Source organism: Lissotriton helveticus, chromosome 4_1, assembly GCF_964261635.1.
Source record: "Lissotriton helveticus chromosome 4_1, aLisHel1.1, whole genome shotgun sequence".
NCBI classification, from domain to species: domain Eukaryota; kingdom Metazoa; phylum Chordata; class Amphibia; order Caudata; family Salamandridae; genus Lissotriton; species Lissotriton helveticus.
In genome coordinates this window covers 2117027977-2117046660 of record NC_136063.1, presented here as the reverse complement: position 1 = coordinate 2117046660, position 18684 = coordinate 2117027977, and the positions used below count along the sequence as shown (strand labels likewise).

Genomic DNA, 18684 nt, shown 5'->3' with positions numbered 1-18684 from the left:
GATCGATCCCTCTATGCTGAACATATAATTCTGAGTAAAATTGCGAAAACATTTTTAAGATTTCTTGAGGGTCAGAGTGTGCCACCCCCAAGCATCCTTCATTGTCACAATATTTCTTGCAGACTCCTTCATTCGAAGCTGTACTGCCAACCTCTTTCCTATTGTTTCACCATACTCATGTTTTTCCGTCTTTGATGTTAAAAACCTCCTTGCGTTCTCCACTGACCAAAAACCCACAACTTTCGCTCTCTCTTTTGCTACTTTATCCTCCAAGTTGCTCAGATCATTCTGCCCTGTGGCCACCCCGTTCATCAGTAAAGTTTCAGATTGAATTAAATGCTGATATAATGTATCTAACTCTTGTCTAGCCTTCTTTTGTTGGTGAAACGTGAAGCTCATACATTCTCCAGGGAATCCTGCCTTAAAAGTGTCCCAAATTATAGGGACCGTGGCAGTGCCCTTATTTTCCTCAAAAAATAACTGGATCCACCTTCCCATATAGGCTTCAAAGTCGCTGTTTAACCCCAGCTTCCTGTCAAATGTAAAATGTAAAGATCTAGATCTAGTTACCTATGCTTGTATCTCCATTACAATAGGGGCGTGATCAGACGAAATTCTAGGGTAGACAGTAACAGTCGCTCCTTCCAGTACTGAAGCTGGAGCAACAAAAATAGTCCAGTCTAACCAATTTCCTATGCGGATAAGAATAGAAAGTATACCCGCTATCCTGTGTTCTCAAATGGCCCCACACATCAACCAGCCCTTGGTAATTACTGATTTCTTAAGGCTCAAAAGCATTCTTTAATGTACTTCCTACATTGCATTTAAAGAATCGGTATTACCGATTCCTTAAATGCAAGAGCAATAAGGAATCAGTATTAAGGAATCGGTATTTACCGATTCCTTCTTTACCGATTCCTTACCTACATTAGGAATGGCTAAATACCGGTCGGTAACGCTGAAATTTTCCGAATTTCGGCGTTAACGACCGGTATTTAGCCACCTACATCTGGCCCTAGGTTATATAGATGCTTCTGGTTAATAACCAATGTGGTCATACATTTCTTATCTTCCTCCAATTGGGTGAGACTTTCAATATATGAAAATTGTAAATCTGCAGCACGTACACTCTTGTTAAACCCATACAGCTCTGCACAGGTCTGCACAGATATCCAGGGCCTCATTCGACTTCAAATACCCGTGAGACTATTCTTAAATGTACCATGAACTGGTCTAAGTATTCCTAAAGGCTTTTAGTAGTTTTGGAGAGACCATGAAAACTACTTCCCTATTTGTGTCTGTTGGATGCCGATCTCATGATCTTTACTAAACTAAAACTCAAGTCAATCTTGGGAAAAAGAATCTTCAAAATGTAACAACACTTATTTAAGCTCCCTTCAATTTTTCTCACTTTATCAATTGGAGGCCTGATCTTATTGTTGCAAAGCCATTTCATTAACACTTTCTGAGGCGATAACTCAAAACAGTTTTCTGCTAAGTATATAGTTCTAAAGGTACATTATTTACGTATTTCAGTTGTTTCTTATGCAGCCGGTGCCTTCTTTCCAAAGTTGCTTAGGTTTGGAAAGTCACTACTATGTTTTGAATTTCACTGGTGACTTAATTTGCTTCACAGGGGTACAGAGATGTAACTACAAAGGTTCTCTTTGAGATTCTAAAAATACTTTATGGAACATCACCTTCTTTAGAGTAGTACTGATCAGGGAGTACTGTAATCATGGGGTTAATAAAGTTGTGAGTTAAATATTCAGTAGCCACTATCAATCCAATAAATCATAATTTTCTTAAAGGATTTTACTTTCCTGACTTATTATCTTTGGGATTTATACTTTGATCTTGTTTGTGAGTTGCTGCGGGTTAATCTCTATGCAGACTGTTATACTAATTGTAGTTTTTTTTCAGTTGGGTAAATATCGAGAGAGGCAAATGCAGAAAGATAACTGCAAAGCTAGGTGAATTCGTTCCACAAATGTCTGTGATGTCATCGCACAAAAAACTGAAAAGAAAGATAAGACGTATTTTAACTATTAGTTTCTGAAACTAATACATAAATGAAACAGATTAAAATACAGAAATAAAGAAACATGGATAATACATCTCAGGGTTTAAAAGACATTAATATAGACTATTTTATCTTAAAAGCCTATTAGCTGTTTCTGGATTTAGCTTTACAATATTTGTGGTACTAGTCTGGACAACCTTTTGACAGCATTAATCTAATAGCTGGAGATACACTGAGAGCATTTGACAAAATTAGTGGGCAATATCATGTCTGCCTAATTCATAAACTAGACTTTCAATAGGATACAAATTTATCTTGGCTTCCTTCTTTAAATTCCATACCAGTAATTCACTGATACAACTAGTTTCTTGATTCTGAGCTGCTAAAGCATATAAAATATTTCTTCAATTCGCAGTCATGGCAAGGTAATATTTATTTTATTTCTCAATGGTAAAGCCAGCACCATTTAATGCTCAGATTGATTTTGCTGTTCACGAGCTTTAAAGGGTTCTTTGTTGGCTTTCTATTCTTAAAATATTATCTTACAATCACAAGCCCAGGTGTAATTTTCCTCGAATCTGAGGACCACATAGTTTGGAGGCAAAATAACCTGTTAAAAAAGCATTGTTTATTGGCTTCAGCAGTTCATGCAAGGGGTGCATTGCATTAACCCAAAAATACAAGATAATTTTTATTTACTCATATATTAGGCTGTCAATGTTTGTAAACATTTTCCCTCATGACATCACTAATTCCATGGAATCTGATTGTGTAGTTTCCTTTGCCCTTGGGGATTCAGTTGCCCCCTTTTCAGTGAGAGGTGTATCAGTGTTTTCTAATTAAGGGAAAGCAGAAGATTCATCCAGCGGGACTCTTGCCATATATATGTTAATTTCCCTTTCATTTACCTGATGAGCATGCTTCTTCTGCCATACATGTGATCTCTCAAAAGGCATAGATAAGGTTTCGAGCCCATTCTCTTTTTGGTGTTCAGAGCCTCGATTTTCTAGAGCAGAAGGTTTGACAGTGTCATTTTGAAGAAGGCATTTGAGTAGGTGCATTCTAGTTACACATGCTTAACTGCATTTCTGTAAGCGGAAGGATACACGTAATTAAACTTCGTGTCTAGTTCTTTATTTTAAATACCATCTTTATCTGAAATTACACACTATGTGAAATTGGTGAAATTACTTGCAATTGTGCAGTATCTGAATTTAAATAACCAACAGCGATGGAGGGCCGGTTAGTGCAGAAACTTTCTCAAAGAGAGGGCTGTTTTCTGATTGAACTATAATCCTTCTATCATCTTTCATGGCTTTTTTATGTGAAAGGTCGCACAAGAAACCGGTAAAACATATTTTTCACTAAAAGCTTTATTTAGTGAAATTATCTTGAAAGTTTACAACAAAGCAAGTTCGTGCACTCCAACTGTATCATGGGCTAATTTATAGTCATTTATGTTGTAAGGTAAATTGGATTAGTGTTTTAAGAATTAAGAGTTAAGAATAACATACATATAAAGTTTAAGAATCAATACGCAGAGATGCCAGTTGCCAGAAAGTAATGTATGAAAATGACAGCTTCTTATATCCGATATACCGTAGATAAAAGCAAAGAATAACACTCTCATCCTATCCCATCCCACTTGATTGCTCCTTGAATTGGTGTTTGCTATAAATATATATCCTTCTACATTTTTATACAATCTTTGAATTTTACTTTTCCATCACTCCAAGTATATTTCTCTTCTGCTCAGTATCAACTAGTACGGGCTAGTACTCCTGTCTATTTGATAATGCAAAGAGCCCCAGGACGATTATCCTGGAACGTGCTGATTTTGGCACACCGTCAGGCATATAATTCAATGTCTTTTTCAGACAATGTCATATTTAGTGTTTTCTGTCTTGAGTTTGCTAAACAGACATTTAATTGTCAGGGTATACCACAATTTTCAATACCACTGAGTTATGGAGGGAGGTACTTTCTTCTTCTGGTTTTCTAAAAAGCCAAAATACCTTATCTCAGACAGTGCCATAGTGTGTACATGTTGTAGTTTTTTGGACCTCTTTTCAAAAGAGAATCATCAAGGGCAGGACCACTATGTGTGCAAAGTGTCATCCACCTTAGCGCATTCTCTCCAGAACTTATGGCTAGCATTTGGAAACATGCGATGTAGCTTTTGTGGGAACATAGTACCAGTCTTATTTCAGTTTATAGAGGAGTTTTTCATGTTGGGTCTCACGTGCTTTTGTAGGAACTCCCTGTACTCTTAAGGGATGGTCTTGCCAAGGTATTGATCCCATTTCAAGACCTTGGGGCATATGTAGGTAGCCGCTTGCGATTCGCAAACGCCGAAATTTGGCGAATTTCGGCATTAGCGAATCGCAAACGGCGTTTTGATATGTAGACTTGACACAGTTTTAAAATTGCATTTATGTAGTCCTGATTTTTAACTGAAACACAGTGCACACAATCTCTGTCATTTTAAATAATTTAATGTGTGAGTATGATATGTAAACTTTTGATATTGTCTGATTTGTTCCAAGGATGGAAATTGTAAAGCCTTTTTTATCATCGTCGACAGATTTGTAATAACCATTTGTACTGTTTAATCACTTGGATGCCACCTTTTATGATCTATTTGATCGAAATAAAGGAAAAAAAATGAATGATATGTAGGTGCATATTAGCAAAATAAGGAATCGCAAAAATTGCGATTCCTTATTTTGCTCAAGCATTTAAGGAATCACAATTTTGCGATTCCTTAAATGCTATGTAGGAGTCAATAAAAAAATGCGATTTAGACTTAAGGAATCACAAAATACCACCTACTCCAAGTAGATGGTATTTTGTGATTTCCTTTAAAAATGCATTTTTAGAAAAAATTTAAAGTGCCATGTGGCGTACAGACATGCCCTTAGGGCATGTCTGTGCGCCACATGTACTTACAGGCACATTCCAGGGGTGCAACAGGTGTCATTTGGACACCCTGGCACCCTTGGAATTGCGATTCTCAAATTGAGATTTTCTCATAGAAAATCGCAATATGAGAATGTGTCTCCCCTCATTCCTATGGGCCTCCTGGCCCATAGGAATGAATGGGACACTCATTCCTTAATTGCGATTCGCAATTTGCTAATCGCAATTAAGGAATATTAGGTAATCGCGAAATAATTGCGAATTATTATCTTCATTCCATTTTGCGATTCTCAAATAGCGATTCCTTAAAAATCGCTATTTGGGAATCACAAAATGGAAATTACCCACATATGCCCCATATTATCAAGTACGAGTTAGCTGTGAGTTTAATTAAAATGATTACATCTTGGAATTTGCCCACACAGTTCCAGAGATAGATGGAAGTAACTTCTTAAACCGAGTTGTCTCCCTGGTTGCTGCTCCTTTTTTTTTAATGCAACTTTTTAAATTAAACCTTTTTTTTCCCAAAGTCAGGATTGACTAGCCACTCACAGATTCTCTTTGTGATGTTCTGCAGGCATTATTGTTTATTACGTCAGCGTTTTAATCTGCCACTACTAAAAGGGAAGGGCTTTGTACAAGCTAAACCAACACTGATTTATCTCCAGATGCTATTGAGCTCGCTGGAGTCCTTTTATGTTGCAATAGTGGCTGCAATACGAAATAGAAAAAGGTGGTGTCTGGAAGATTATTAAAGTGGCTTTATGTTTAGTTCGCCCCTGGTTGAGATGCATTTTTATTCCCATATTGCAATTTTTTACTGTGTTGATTTTTTCGATTATTTAAATAAATTGTCATTTTGGAAGTTTTTAAGGTTTTGATTGTTTTTAATGCTGATTGTCTTTTGTGTACTTTTATGGTTGTAATTAATTGAATAAAGTAAATTCTGACTGACTGACTAGCCACTTCCTTTTTAGTAGTAACTTTCTTTAATGTCTTATTCTGTCTTAGTCTTAATGCCTTTTAAATCAAGCATCCGCTGTGCTACAGTGTACTGGACAGAGGGTGTTGCACAAGTTTCAATGTCAATTTTGATTTAATTCATGTTTTCACCTGGACCTTTTCTTAATCAGTAGCATTATTGAATTGTTTTAATTCATCTAGAGAGAGCACATTTATGTGGCCATGTCATTCTCTTGGCAGCAGTTCACATCAGGAAGATGGAAATTGGACAGCAAGAATTCCAAGATTGGCCTGATTGGCTTTCTAACAGTTTGCATTTCTTCTTGGCTATATCCTCTGGGATTTGGCTAGTTATTTCTATTTTTATCTTCACTGGGACTAGTCATGTACCCACATTTAAGTGGGTCTTGAAGGGTCTTTTGCAATTTGAGACGAAGGCGAGGCAGCCACCCCAGCAGTAGTACAACTTTATTAGGAATTTTAGATATTTGGGTATTTCCTTGGGAAGGATGAATATATCTGAAATCCAAGATGGGACCTCTTCCCTTGCATCATTGGCTAACATATTCTGCTGCATTGGTGGCTTGAAAGTTTATCTGTTACTGTCCTAAAGAATGAGGTAGAAATGTATCTATTTTCACTTTTTACAGCTGTGGCAAAACAATTAAGTTCACATATTTCAAGTGCTAAGTTTAATGTTAATTTCATTGCAGCAATTTCCACTGCCAGTGGAATGTTACTTTTTTTGGAGCTGATTTGTCTACCACCTTTTCAGGTAAAGGGTGATATGTCCGTACCTCAGAAATGTGCATTAATTCTACAAGTCATTTTAACACCCCCCTCAACTTGATATCACCAACTATATTTCAGTAGGGACAGCATAACAATATCTACTCTTTAATTCGGGACATTCTGTGGCCACACCTACTAGAAGACATTCTTTAAACATGTCAATATTGTATGTGGGCTCTGATCTGGTGAACAAGTCATTGTATATATGATTATGTTTTTCTTTTATGTGTTTAAATGCTGTTGAGGGTTTAGCTACCCTGAACAGGTTGTGAATGTTGCCTCCCTTGACATGGTACTGGTCTTCAAGAATTGAAATTAAGCATTCTTAATCCTCAGAAAACTAAAGAATATATTGGCAGAATTTGGTGGCATTCCTCACTCAAGCCTAATGAATGGGAAAAAACCATGCCTAAAGATACATACATATATATATAAATTGTGACTCATGGCTTTATCGTCTTTAAGTATGTTCTAATAGCTTTGCCAATATCAGGTTAATAGTTTGTTTATATACTTGCCTTTAAAACCCTAAGTAGATCCAGAGGGAGTCTCTATCGTTCAGATTCTTCCCTCATCTATATTTTCTCTTTATTGAAAAGATGCATCAGACCACATATCTCTACCTTGTGGGTTTTTATCTATTAACCATTCATTTGAGCAGCAGGAGAAATGTTGGTTCTACTTTGAATTTCACACTGCCTAGAGTATTTTCTGGGCAGATTTTCCCATCTTGGAACTGGTATATTTTCAGCTTCCAAATGCATTTTTTGGTTACCTCTAATATCTGATATATTTGTGTTCAACGGTTCCTCTAGTAATGTATACAAAAATATTTCATGAGTGGGTCCCTTACAAAAACCTCTTCTTCATTTTGTATATGATCCTAACCTGGGCCCAAATGAAATTGGACAACATTTCTTTATCAAACGGTGGTAGAATATTGTTATCTGATCCCAAGTCAAGGTCCATTGGTTTGAAATCAGACCAAATTGTATTATCAGATTGTGCTAGAATGATGTTATCTGATCCTAACCTAGGGTACATTTGCTTGGAATGAGACAACATTTCATAATCAGATTGTGGAAGAATGTTGTTATCTGATCCTAAGGCAGGGAATGGCACAACCTTTCGTTGTCAGGCTTTGCTAGAATGTTGTGAATGTTCTGGCGAAGGGCTGTTATCTGATGTTCTGCATGGTGAGTGGCTATCGACTCAAGAGGAGCATCACAAATACAGTAAACAGAATCTAAAATTAACAAATAGAGGCCTCAATTTAACCACTGGTTCACGCACTGGTATGCGTTGACAAAATAATAGCATGAGTTAAGAGCAAAAAGGACAAAGTGATAAGCTGAAATCTACCATATTGCTTCCTGTTTTAGAAACAAAAACACATTTTAAAAAGCTCCCACCTTCCCATTAAAATTAAATTTTGGAATTAGTATATTTTTTTTCTGAATAAATAAAATATTTCATAATTTGTGTATTTGTTTGATGTATGCTTTTCTGTATTTTTTGTGTTCTGTTTTGAAGTCGAAATTATAGAAATTGCTTAGGCGTGGGTCTCCTCTTCTATTAGTGATCCGGTGGGGTCCACAGAAGTCAAAAGATTAAAAACTGCTGGTGTAAAAGGGCTGAGGAGTTAGCTACTGAGAGCATGTGGTGTAACAGTCAGGAGCAGAGAGGTCAAGAGGGTATGACCCGAGGATGAGGAGTTTAGGGGCTTAGAGGTGAGTGCAAAGGTACAAGTTGGAAAGTGTTGAGGTGAGGGGTGCTGATGGACATGGCTTATAAGGAAGGGTTTTAATTGCGTAGTGAGTGGTTGAGTGAATATACTGAGCAAGTGTCTGTAAGGAACTGCACTCAGAGGTTCTGATAAAGCTAAGTAGGGAGGGATTGCAGTTATGGTCTGCAGTGAGGAACCCTTAACTATGGCTTAACAAATTGGCAAGTGAATAACTGGAAGAGGGCCGAAAGAATAAGATAGGGATGGATGGTTAATGAACAATATGATTCCAGTGATGAGATGTGTTGTGGTGAAAAGTGAGGGGACAGAAGTGAGGTGATGTGATGAATGACTGCCTGTGAGTGGCTTCAGGCAGGTGCTGGTTTAATTGGTGGGTGTGAGATGAGTAGCAGTATAACTCAGCCAAACTGATGGGCTAGATTAAGAGTATAGAAATTTAAATAATGGTCAAGTAGGATTTGAGGTTGAGGTAGGATTTTGCAACAAATGTCTTGACTGATGGTTTTAATAGGGCCTGCAGTGAGACACAGGGATCAGGAGTTACACTATGGTGAGGGTGCACATAATGTCAATGTGAGGAGTTGTCCATGATGGGTTTAAATGAGGATCTCTGGTAAAACTATTGGCAAAACAACACACTTTGGGACCACAGACACTGACTGTTGCAGAGGTGGGCTATGGCAAGTGGTTGCAGTGATGATCGGAGGTCTGAAAGAGGCTGGTATGAGGTTCTGTGGTATGCCACTCTGGTTAGTGACAGTGATGAAAGACGAAGAGTTGTGAATAGTGTCTAGAGGATGCTTGGGGCTGCAGCAGGAGATAGAGTAAACAATTGAACTGAAGGAAATGAGAACAAATAAACTGTGGATATCATAAAGCATCATGCCAGGAATAAACAAACACAATTAATTAAGCATCTCAACTGGTATTTTGATGAGATGTGGGTCTGTAGTAAGGGTATGTGCTGACGGCTTGCTGTGAGTGGGTGGTGGTAAGGAATGGATGAATGGTAGGCTAGAATGAGTATTATGGAGTCACATTTAGGGACTGTCATGGTGGCCTTGGCTGCAGGGCTCTGTGCATCAGGTGATGTGAGGAGCTGTAGAGTAGTTTTGTGTGAAGCTGGAGTGCGAGCCTATGGTAGTGAGCTGTAATATAGGGCTGCTTTGCAGGGATGGTGACACGCTATATATAGAGCCTGTACAGAAGGTCTGCATTAGAGTACTTCTGGAGTCTTGCTTCCTGTCAAACCTTTTCAGGAAGAGTCTGGGGATTCTTTGTTAAAGCTTTACAAAAATGGGAATACATTTAAACAAATGTAGCCTTCTGAATAAGGCACTCGCAGTTTTAAATAGCAAAATACCAAGGGGAGGTACTTATGAAGGAACTAGACTATCTCCTTTAGATATCTCTAGAATCCCATGGATACCTGATATTAGCAGAATTAATTTGGAGTTTGGAAATCATCCCATGTCTCCAGCGTAGTCTTTAAAGTGTCCAGACCGGAAAGTTATTTTGGTGCCAGGGAATATTATTTATGTTCTTGTAGATGAGCTCCTATTGAGATGTTATAAAGTGACCTTCCAATTCACAGCATACACTCACAGCACTGAATGCATGCAGTTTAATCTAAAAATCATAATCTCTAGCGCTAGACGCAATTCTTGATTCAGTAGCTTGCATGTTTGTGTCTTGTGCATCGAAATTGACACTTTATGGAAATTGATACTTTGTTTTCTCTTTGCCCAGGATTTGTACCTGCCTCTTTCCCTGGATGATTCTGATTCCCTTGGAGATTCAATGTAAAGAAGCACTCTTTGATACGCCAACCTCCTCAACTACGATTCAGTCGTCTGCGAACAAAACAAGAAGAAGCAAACACGTCTCACTGGTGCTTTGTAATCAAAAGGACAAATGGCTATCTGTCATTTTCTTTCTGTGTTTTATTCTGTGCCACGGTTCAACATTTATCTACTGATCACGATCGATTGATACCATCCTTTTTTAATACATGTGTAAAGCAGGCGGTCTATTCCCCGATACTAATGACAACATGCCAACAATCATCTCACTCTTACAGTTATTTACCGACTGTCTGTAAAATTGGACTTTAATCAAAGTTTTAACTCTACTACTCTTACTTGGAATCGCTGTTCATGGGATTATTTAAAAAAAGAATACATTTAGCTTTGTCTGCCTCAGAATGCGCTCACAGAGTATAGGCAGCACTGGGAACGCTGGCCCCGCCCAGTCTCCCAGCTTTTCTTCCCATATGGTCTGTCTGGCACCAGCCTTTGCAGCTGAGACAAACATGTCTAGTACACGGTGCAGATCCTGGCTGCAAAGCCCCCAGACGAAAGCACCTGAGCAAGACTTAGCACCATGAAGACGATAACACATTTGCGTATTTTTACATGAAAGAGCTCTCACTCCTTAATGTTATTCTTCAGAGGTGTGAAATGACACACGCCCCAAAATAAGCCCATACGGTTTAAAGGCCTGCACGGTACCGTGGCAGCAGTCATCTAATTCAGAAAAGCTTGCTTTCTTCCTCACAGATGCTGTGACAAGGAGGTTTAATTGTTTTGCTATATTGGTTGCTAATATTAATATTAATAAGCAAATGGTAATAATACTAACAATAACATTGACGATAAGAAAAAACTATGACATTGATGTGTGAGGTCAACATTTTCAATTGTGGTATTCTTGCACCAACAATTTATCTGCAACACTTAACAATTTGTATAAAAACAAATCATACAGGAGTGTGGCTGGTTTGTAATTCCTCCCAGTGTTCATAGAAAAGAATTAGTTACATGACTCAGAATGGTATCGTTCTATCGCTATCCCTATCGTAATATGAATGCCTTCTAGCTGGCAGGATTGAAACCACTGTGAGAATTGATTTTTTGTTCTCTCTGACTTCTTTAAGTCACTTTTTTTGTAGCAGTCAAAATAATACATGTTTTATATATGAAATAACCTTGTACCTGTGTTTTTGGAGTACACACGCCGGATCCTTACTTCTTTTTTATAGACTAGCTTTTATTTCTACAGTATTCTATATAAATCCTTTCAGAACTAGCAACTCTATTTTAGTCATTTTGTCATATGAAGATTAGTTAATGTGCACATGAGACTAAGAAAACTCTAGCATATTTGAGGTCAAATCATCTAACCATTGTATTATTTGCAATGCTGTATCAGTGGCTATTTCAAGTCTGTTTCAAATGCAGTATGCTTTACTAATCCACCACTCTATGCTGGAAACACCCACCTACAAACAGGAAAGGTATACCACTCTTTAAATAAATTTCATTCATTTCACTCCAATGGATGTGCAATTGTAAAACTATTCAATGCTCATTGGTTGTGAATTATGTCATGCGCAAGCTTCAAGCAGTTTTAATTTAACATTCCCCAGATGGGCCTTTCTAGGGGTCTCACGTCGTGATAGTACATTATGCACCTAGGGAAGAAGCAAATGCCAGCATATTTGAATGGCCACAGAACTGGGCAGGCTAGAATACAAGTGATGAGGTCTTTTAATTAAATGTTGGTAAAAAAAAACTTTATTTTGTGCTTCATGTGCATGAAGTATAAAAAAAAATATTCTATGCCCTCGCTCTGTATAGTTATCTCTAAACATAATTTATTGTGAACTGTAGGTAACAAACTTGACCAGTTGTCTATCTATTGATCTGTTTGTCTGCCTGTCTGCCTGTCTATGATTCATTGTTCTACTAATGAGAAGCTCTGAGGGTCACAACACTTGTGGATTTGTTTTTAGAAATGCTGGAATTAGGATTAACTTGGATGGAATAAGACAAACAAATTTACCAGTATAAATGTGTCTAATAGAATTGGCACCTAAACCACTGCAGTGTTTAATTGAAGGCTGGCTTTAGCTGTGGAGGGCCTTATTGTTTAAACTAAGTAGATAAGCTCTGCAAACAGAAGAAGTTACCAAGGTGCTATAAAGTTAACACATGAAGGGTGGTTACAGGCTATGGGGATTTTGCTTAATCAGTCACAATATTACCAGCGTTGTTACTGAATAGGCACTAAAAAGATAGGTGAACAAAAGTCAATTGAACTAGTAAGAAACACATATCATACCCTGTTGCCTGAACTAGTACTAAGCGTGTAGGCGTTTATCTCACACAGTTGGTTTTTAAAGAGAGTCTGGAAGATTAGGGATTCATTATTTTCAGTGGTAGCAGGACGATCTGATAGAGTAAGAGATCTGACCAGGGCCTTCCTATCACCTGCAAATTGCTGATCAAATCTGGGCTGTCTATAAGTAAAGCGCTATGTAAACTTGTGTTCTGATTATGCACGTGAGGTTTACGAGGAAGAGTAGCTCTTGATGAGCATCTATTCTTATTCAGAGTCAACAACATAAATAAGCAGTCATCTCAATGGACTTAACTCTCCATGAAAATATGCTTATCTTGATAAAAAACCTATTCATGCTTTAGTAATATATCGAAAGCTCAGGTCAGAATTATAAGAGAACCTAAGCACATTAAAGCTCTAATTGACCAATGATGCATCCTATAACCTTGGGCAAATCACTTCTGCTCAATGGACGTCAGAGAGGCAACAAAGGAATGACACAGTTGAGCTCTAGTTCAAATATGGCTATTCATTTACAGGAAGAATATCTGACTCACAGGCTAACATTGGTTACGTCACCTCATTGATTTGTTGTTCACCTAACTATAGAAAACCATTTCTTCAGCTAGTGGTATTTGTAAAATTGTTTTAGAAAGACATTACATATGCAAGTGTGATGTGCATTTTGTTACAGTACAGGAAGGCAGGCACAAAACACTGATCTAAAGGGTATAGAGAGGGACTGGCAGAAGAGATTGACAGATGTGTGGCCGGCATGCAGTCAACCAGACATGCAGATGGACAGTCAGAGACATAGGTTGCTTATTATTTGTTTATTTTGTTCTTAAAATCTGCTACGGACCCCTGAATGTGGCTGTTAAACCACAACACTTGGTGTCCAACAAATCCGGCCTAGGGATTCAATTCATTTGAAGTGGCAGCTCAGCCATCGGGTGCCTGCTTGCACAAAGGTCATCTCTGGCCTTCAGGCTGAGCATGATTAGAAATCCCTCTGCTGACAAATCTTCATCCTCATAGACTGGCTTTTTGAGGAGCTATTTCCATCTCGGATCCGCTCCTTCTGACAGTAGCCAGGAGTGGTACCTGCATGCTTGACCGAGGCTTTCATTGTTTCTCTTTTCCAAGTGACCAAATTACCTTTGCAAACCTGCAGAACTTTCCTGCATATTATCAAGTCTTTCAGGGCATGTTGATTCTACTGGCTGGTTATGTTCATTCCACTACAACTGAGGAATGTAATCAGCAAATATTCTTTACACAGGGTACTTTTATCATTTTAACCAAATATTTTTGTATGATGATGATATTTTAACCTAAAGTATTCTTACTGCTCTGAATATGTTTTGTGTAGCGCTTCTTAGACAAAGTGCTGTCCACTGTTTGCCAGACAGGACATATGTGCCTCAAACATGGATATTTTTGTTGAATGTTATCTCTGGACCCTCAAGCACCACTGCTGCATTCAGCAGCCTCATAATATCCATTTTATGATAGAAGTCTCATGTCAGGTTCATCTTTCAAAATAGCATAACAATTGCAAACCGTAAACTGTCTACAATTGAGGGACTTGGGGACAAGGAACCAGGCTTTCGTTTAAAGTATTTGCACCAAAAAGGACATATTTAGTGGTTTGTTGATATTGAGTGCTCTGAAGAGTCCATGGTCAAAGACAAAGCCAAGGACTGTTGAATGGCAACAAAAAGCAAATGCTGAGCAAATTGATCAGAACAATTAATCATATGTAGTGTAATTGTAATAACAGGCTTTAAACTCCTTTGGCAATGAGAATTCAGCATTATCCTATCATATTTGCAGGTTGTTGTAGAAGCATCTGGTACAACATGTTATACATGTTTTATCTTATAGTCATGGAACACATTCTGTAAGATTACTGACCTGGCCAAGGGCTTGCTTGCATTAACGTCTTGAGTAGGCACTATTAGCAACACATTTCATAGGGTAACGGTATGCTATTTTGCTCCATTTATTTTTCTGGCTATTAATTGTGTCTTGGGCAGCAAAATTAATGTCTGTATTTGTAGACTTTATTTTTTTCTGACTAAAAATATTATTGAGCACAATAAAAGAAAATGGAGCAAAATTGGATGTTGGTGCAAATTAAATTCAAATAATCCATCCTACCTGTAGCTACTTAACACAACATTATGTATGCAGACACATTTATTACATGTGCACAGATCAAGGACAAATGGTCACAGGAAGTTCTGATATCAACTTCTTGCCTTCTTTAAGCTGATGATGTAGAACATCAAGTAATGTTGTATTCACACAATACCTCTGATTACTCTCTTTACTTCAGCTGGAAATCCTCAGAACTTGTTTTAGAAGGCCCTCTTATGTTATTCATCCACAAAATACTGAAAATCAGGTACTTTGTAATAAATATGCAGCATCAATCCTGGAGTTCTATCATACCAGAATGGCCAAGCGCTTGTCTAATGGTGCTTCTGCATCCATCAAAATTAAGTTTGCAAAATGTATGGGATAGATACTGTCATATATTACCACACATTTGCAGACTTTGATTGAGGTTAGTGTTCTTTTAGCAGCAACCTTAGACTTGAAACACTTTTCCATAAATGTACACTGTAAAAGTAGATGACTGCTCTGTTTTGGAGAAATAAGCCCAAAAGACAGCCTATAAATGTACCTTATAGGCTATCCTTAAGTTCTGCTGTATCTCAAGCTGTACCGTGAGTCTCTATATTCTCATTTAATTCAGCAAAGCATGGGCAGCCACACTTTGTCTTTGGTTGTTGCCTCCCCATGAAAATATTTGAAAGCTTGGCAAGCCTTGAGCCATCATCCTAAAGTTTCCAGTTTTTCAAGGTGATGGTCTACAAGATACACATATTTCAACACCGTCATAAATACATTAAGTATGGTTCAGAAACAACGTCTAGTTGTACTGCAAGAAAAACTCTGATATTTGGGGTACTTTTCAATGTGGCTGCTTCTCGAAGAATGTGTTGGAACTAATTGCACTGTTAACTAACGAGTGTCTAAAAGACACCCCTAAGTGGAAGTGTTGAATGTAAGTTGCAGGGGCCTATGTACAATTATGTGCTCAACTCTGAATGCTATTTTAATTGTTAGTTTGCTTCTCTTTGTTTTAAAAATCCCATGACAGGAGTGGAATTTTCAATGTAGTATTACTAGCTCAGCTGCAATGTTATAGGCTGCTCAAATGCTTATTAAGATGCAGCTTGTCAAAATACACATCCATGTATGACTGTCATGTAGTAGGAAGGATACGGAGATGCCTTTTATAGCTGTGAGAACTGCTGCTCAGCAGTACTCAGAGCCAATTGCAGCACCTTGAGATCTAGCCATCATCTAAACAGCGGCCTCTGGTGGCCCCTAATGGAGGCTGGGCTGTTCCTAGAAAACAGAAAAATGTAACAACAGGGGGCGATCTGATTCTTTTGAGCACCCTTTCTGTTCTTCAGATAGCAGCCTAATTTAAGAATGCTCATTGCCTTTATTTGTTTTGCAAGAAATTCCAGTTCTGCTACTTTGGCACTTTGATACTTTGTGTAAAAGGGATATAAGCAGCTAACATTGAAAATTGATGAATATTTTTGCCTTTTGTGTGATTTCAGATAGCTTTCCTAATTAACAAAGCTGCAAAATAATATAAACCCAAGAGTATAAGTTTTTATGTTACACTTGTGTTTGAATATGTAGCTTATGCTTTTTATCTGTAATTCTGCAGAACTCTGACCGCATTGATTCTGGTTTTTTTTGTTTTAGAACTATGAAAATATGTAAAGCTTATGTTGTACAAAGAATGTATTTTAATTTAATTTAATGTTTTACCTAATATTTTCTCTCTTAACAACCTATCCACATTTCAAGCTAGCAAAACTTTTCATCAATGTTTGACACAAAAAGCGGTGAAATTAGTTGTAAGAGTGGATTTCAACAAAAGCGCCATGGAAATCAAACCAACCTTTCTTAGTAAAAATGGCAAACCTAATTTAACTTTCTCTAAAGTCAAATCCAATGTTATATCAGTTGATCTTAATTGTAATTTAAAGTAAATGACTACTGAACAGGTGAGGTGTATTTCAGTTCCACATTCAGTAAAGCAGCGCCTGTTGGTTCTATCTTCTATTTATTAATAAATTGACAAAAGATATTGTAGTGTGTGCAATGGAAGGTCCTGTTGAAGACAACTGTATAATCATAGAATCCCTCTTTGTCGCCCGCATTCAAAGAAATCAAATACAAAACAAATACATAGCTAAATGCTTATGGTTGTTTCAAATTAATAATCGGCCAAAATGTGTCAATTTTCATCATTCTGTAATATATTGCAGCTTTAAGCCAATGAATTAATTTCTTGCTTGTAATGCAGTGCGTGCATGTTTCCAGCTGACCCAGCCTCTATTTGATGTGAGTTCCTTAGCTTTTTTAACCACCTTTTGTGCCACTTGACTTGTACAGAAATCATTTTTATCGATGTCGATGAACAAAAATCGTTAGATCCATAGCTGTAGTAAAGATGTGGTGGCATAGAGAACAGATGTAATATAGTGGTAGTAGTTTTAGAATTGGTAGTCTGCTGGTGGACCAGCGCTGGGGAGCAAGTGCATGGTACTGTTACAGTATACTTCCTAATGCTGCCACTGGGAATGAGGACTTCCTTTATCTCTCACCTTCATGGTTGTCATTAAAAGTCTTGGGTATATAATCGGTTGCATAACTAATCTTCCTGCACAGTCTCTCATTTGTCATTTTTCCCAGAAATACGCCTTCAGCTGTGCAAAATATGTACTGCAGGCTCCTTTCTGAAAGTCAACAAGATGACATATGGTTTTGTGTTGATTCCCTTTGAGAAGGTTTCATATTTACATGATAACTTCAACACTACAAGACCAGACAATGATCCTATGTGACTTGCATCAGAAATTTACTTTAACAACAAAAACTCAGCATGGCCAGTGTACAACATTATCTTCTAAATGTACTTGATTCTTGCTTAGTCAGAGTAGACCTAGATTATGCAGGGTGATAATTGCTAGGGCTATGAAAGAAATTATGTTTGCTATAAGGAAATCAGATTTCTTTCCCTTGAAATTGAATTTTAAAGAGGACTTTATAATTGGACTTAAACAAAAATCATGAATATATTTGCAAAAAGAAACAACTAATGCTACTTGTAGTAATGTGTCCCTTATTTTCTTCTAAACAGTATCCAATAAGAAGCACCTTTGAACCACCCAGCTGCCCCTGGTATTTCCTTTTCTGGATGGAAAAGCAATTCAGTAATAATCTGTGATGTATTTTTAAAGAGAAACGGATCATGTGTCTGCCACTGCACTCAGGATCCAAATACTTTTTGGAAGTAACATTGACCTTCCTTAAAAAATAAAAATAAAAAAGATGACTGGTCATAATGGGATTTGCACATACCATTCTCTCAGCTATTATATTACATTCCCATTGAAAAAATCTGATAAAGGCTTAACACTACTCAGGTGTTCTGCTACTTTGGTTAAAAAATAGAACATTACAGAAAAGCTTACACATTATACCATAAGCTGTCTTGGATTTCAGTTTGAAATCAATGAAATATATTTTACCCCCAAAAAATATTAATTAGCCCCATAGTATTCCATGCACCTATGCAGTGTCATTCTTGTGCCAAAAGGTTAGAGGCCCAGATCAAATGTCCTTCATTCCAATGTTGCCAATAGGCTTTCAGAGTAATCATTCTGCTTCTGCCAAAAGCCTCTCATTCTGTGCTCTGCGACAGAGAAACTGGTCACTTCCATGTATCACTTTTGCTTTTGTTATATTTTCATCCTCCATGTACATTTGCAAGACGTGTGTAATGTCATTTTTCGAAAAATAAAATTTGTTTAATTATTTCTGGGTAAAGTCCCTTTTCTTAAGTGATGAATGGTTTAGATAGAGAAAATTGAGTGTGTGTGTGTGTGTGTGTGTGTGTGTGTGCACACGCACACACCTGTGTAACAAAGATTATATGGACAAAGTTAGATGAAAGCATTGCATAAAAGTGTGAAGAATAAATGAGCACACAAAAAGCAGTAAAAATCACATGGTTTGA

General features: G+C 37.5%; 1 protein-coding gene across 10 annotated transcripts in view; it reads left to right on the top strand.

Moving 5' to 3' along the window:
- DCX (doublecortin) overlaps positions 1–18482 on the top strand; it is a 358719-nt gene extending 340237 nt beyond the window's left edge. For all 10 annotated transcript variants that reach the window (XM_078688805.1, XM_078688814.1, XM_078688811.1 and 7 more), the window contains one exon: positions 10194–18482. In XM_078688805.1, the coding sequence (XP_078544931.1) occupies positions 10194–10250 (57 nt within the window). In that variant the 3' untranslated portion in view covers positions 10251–18482. The remainder of the gene's footprint in view (positions 1–10193) is intronic.
- The last annotated feature ends 202 nt before the right edge of the window (positions 18483–18684 follow it).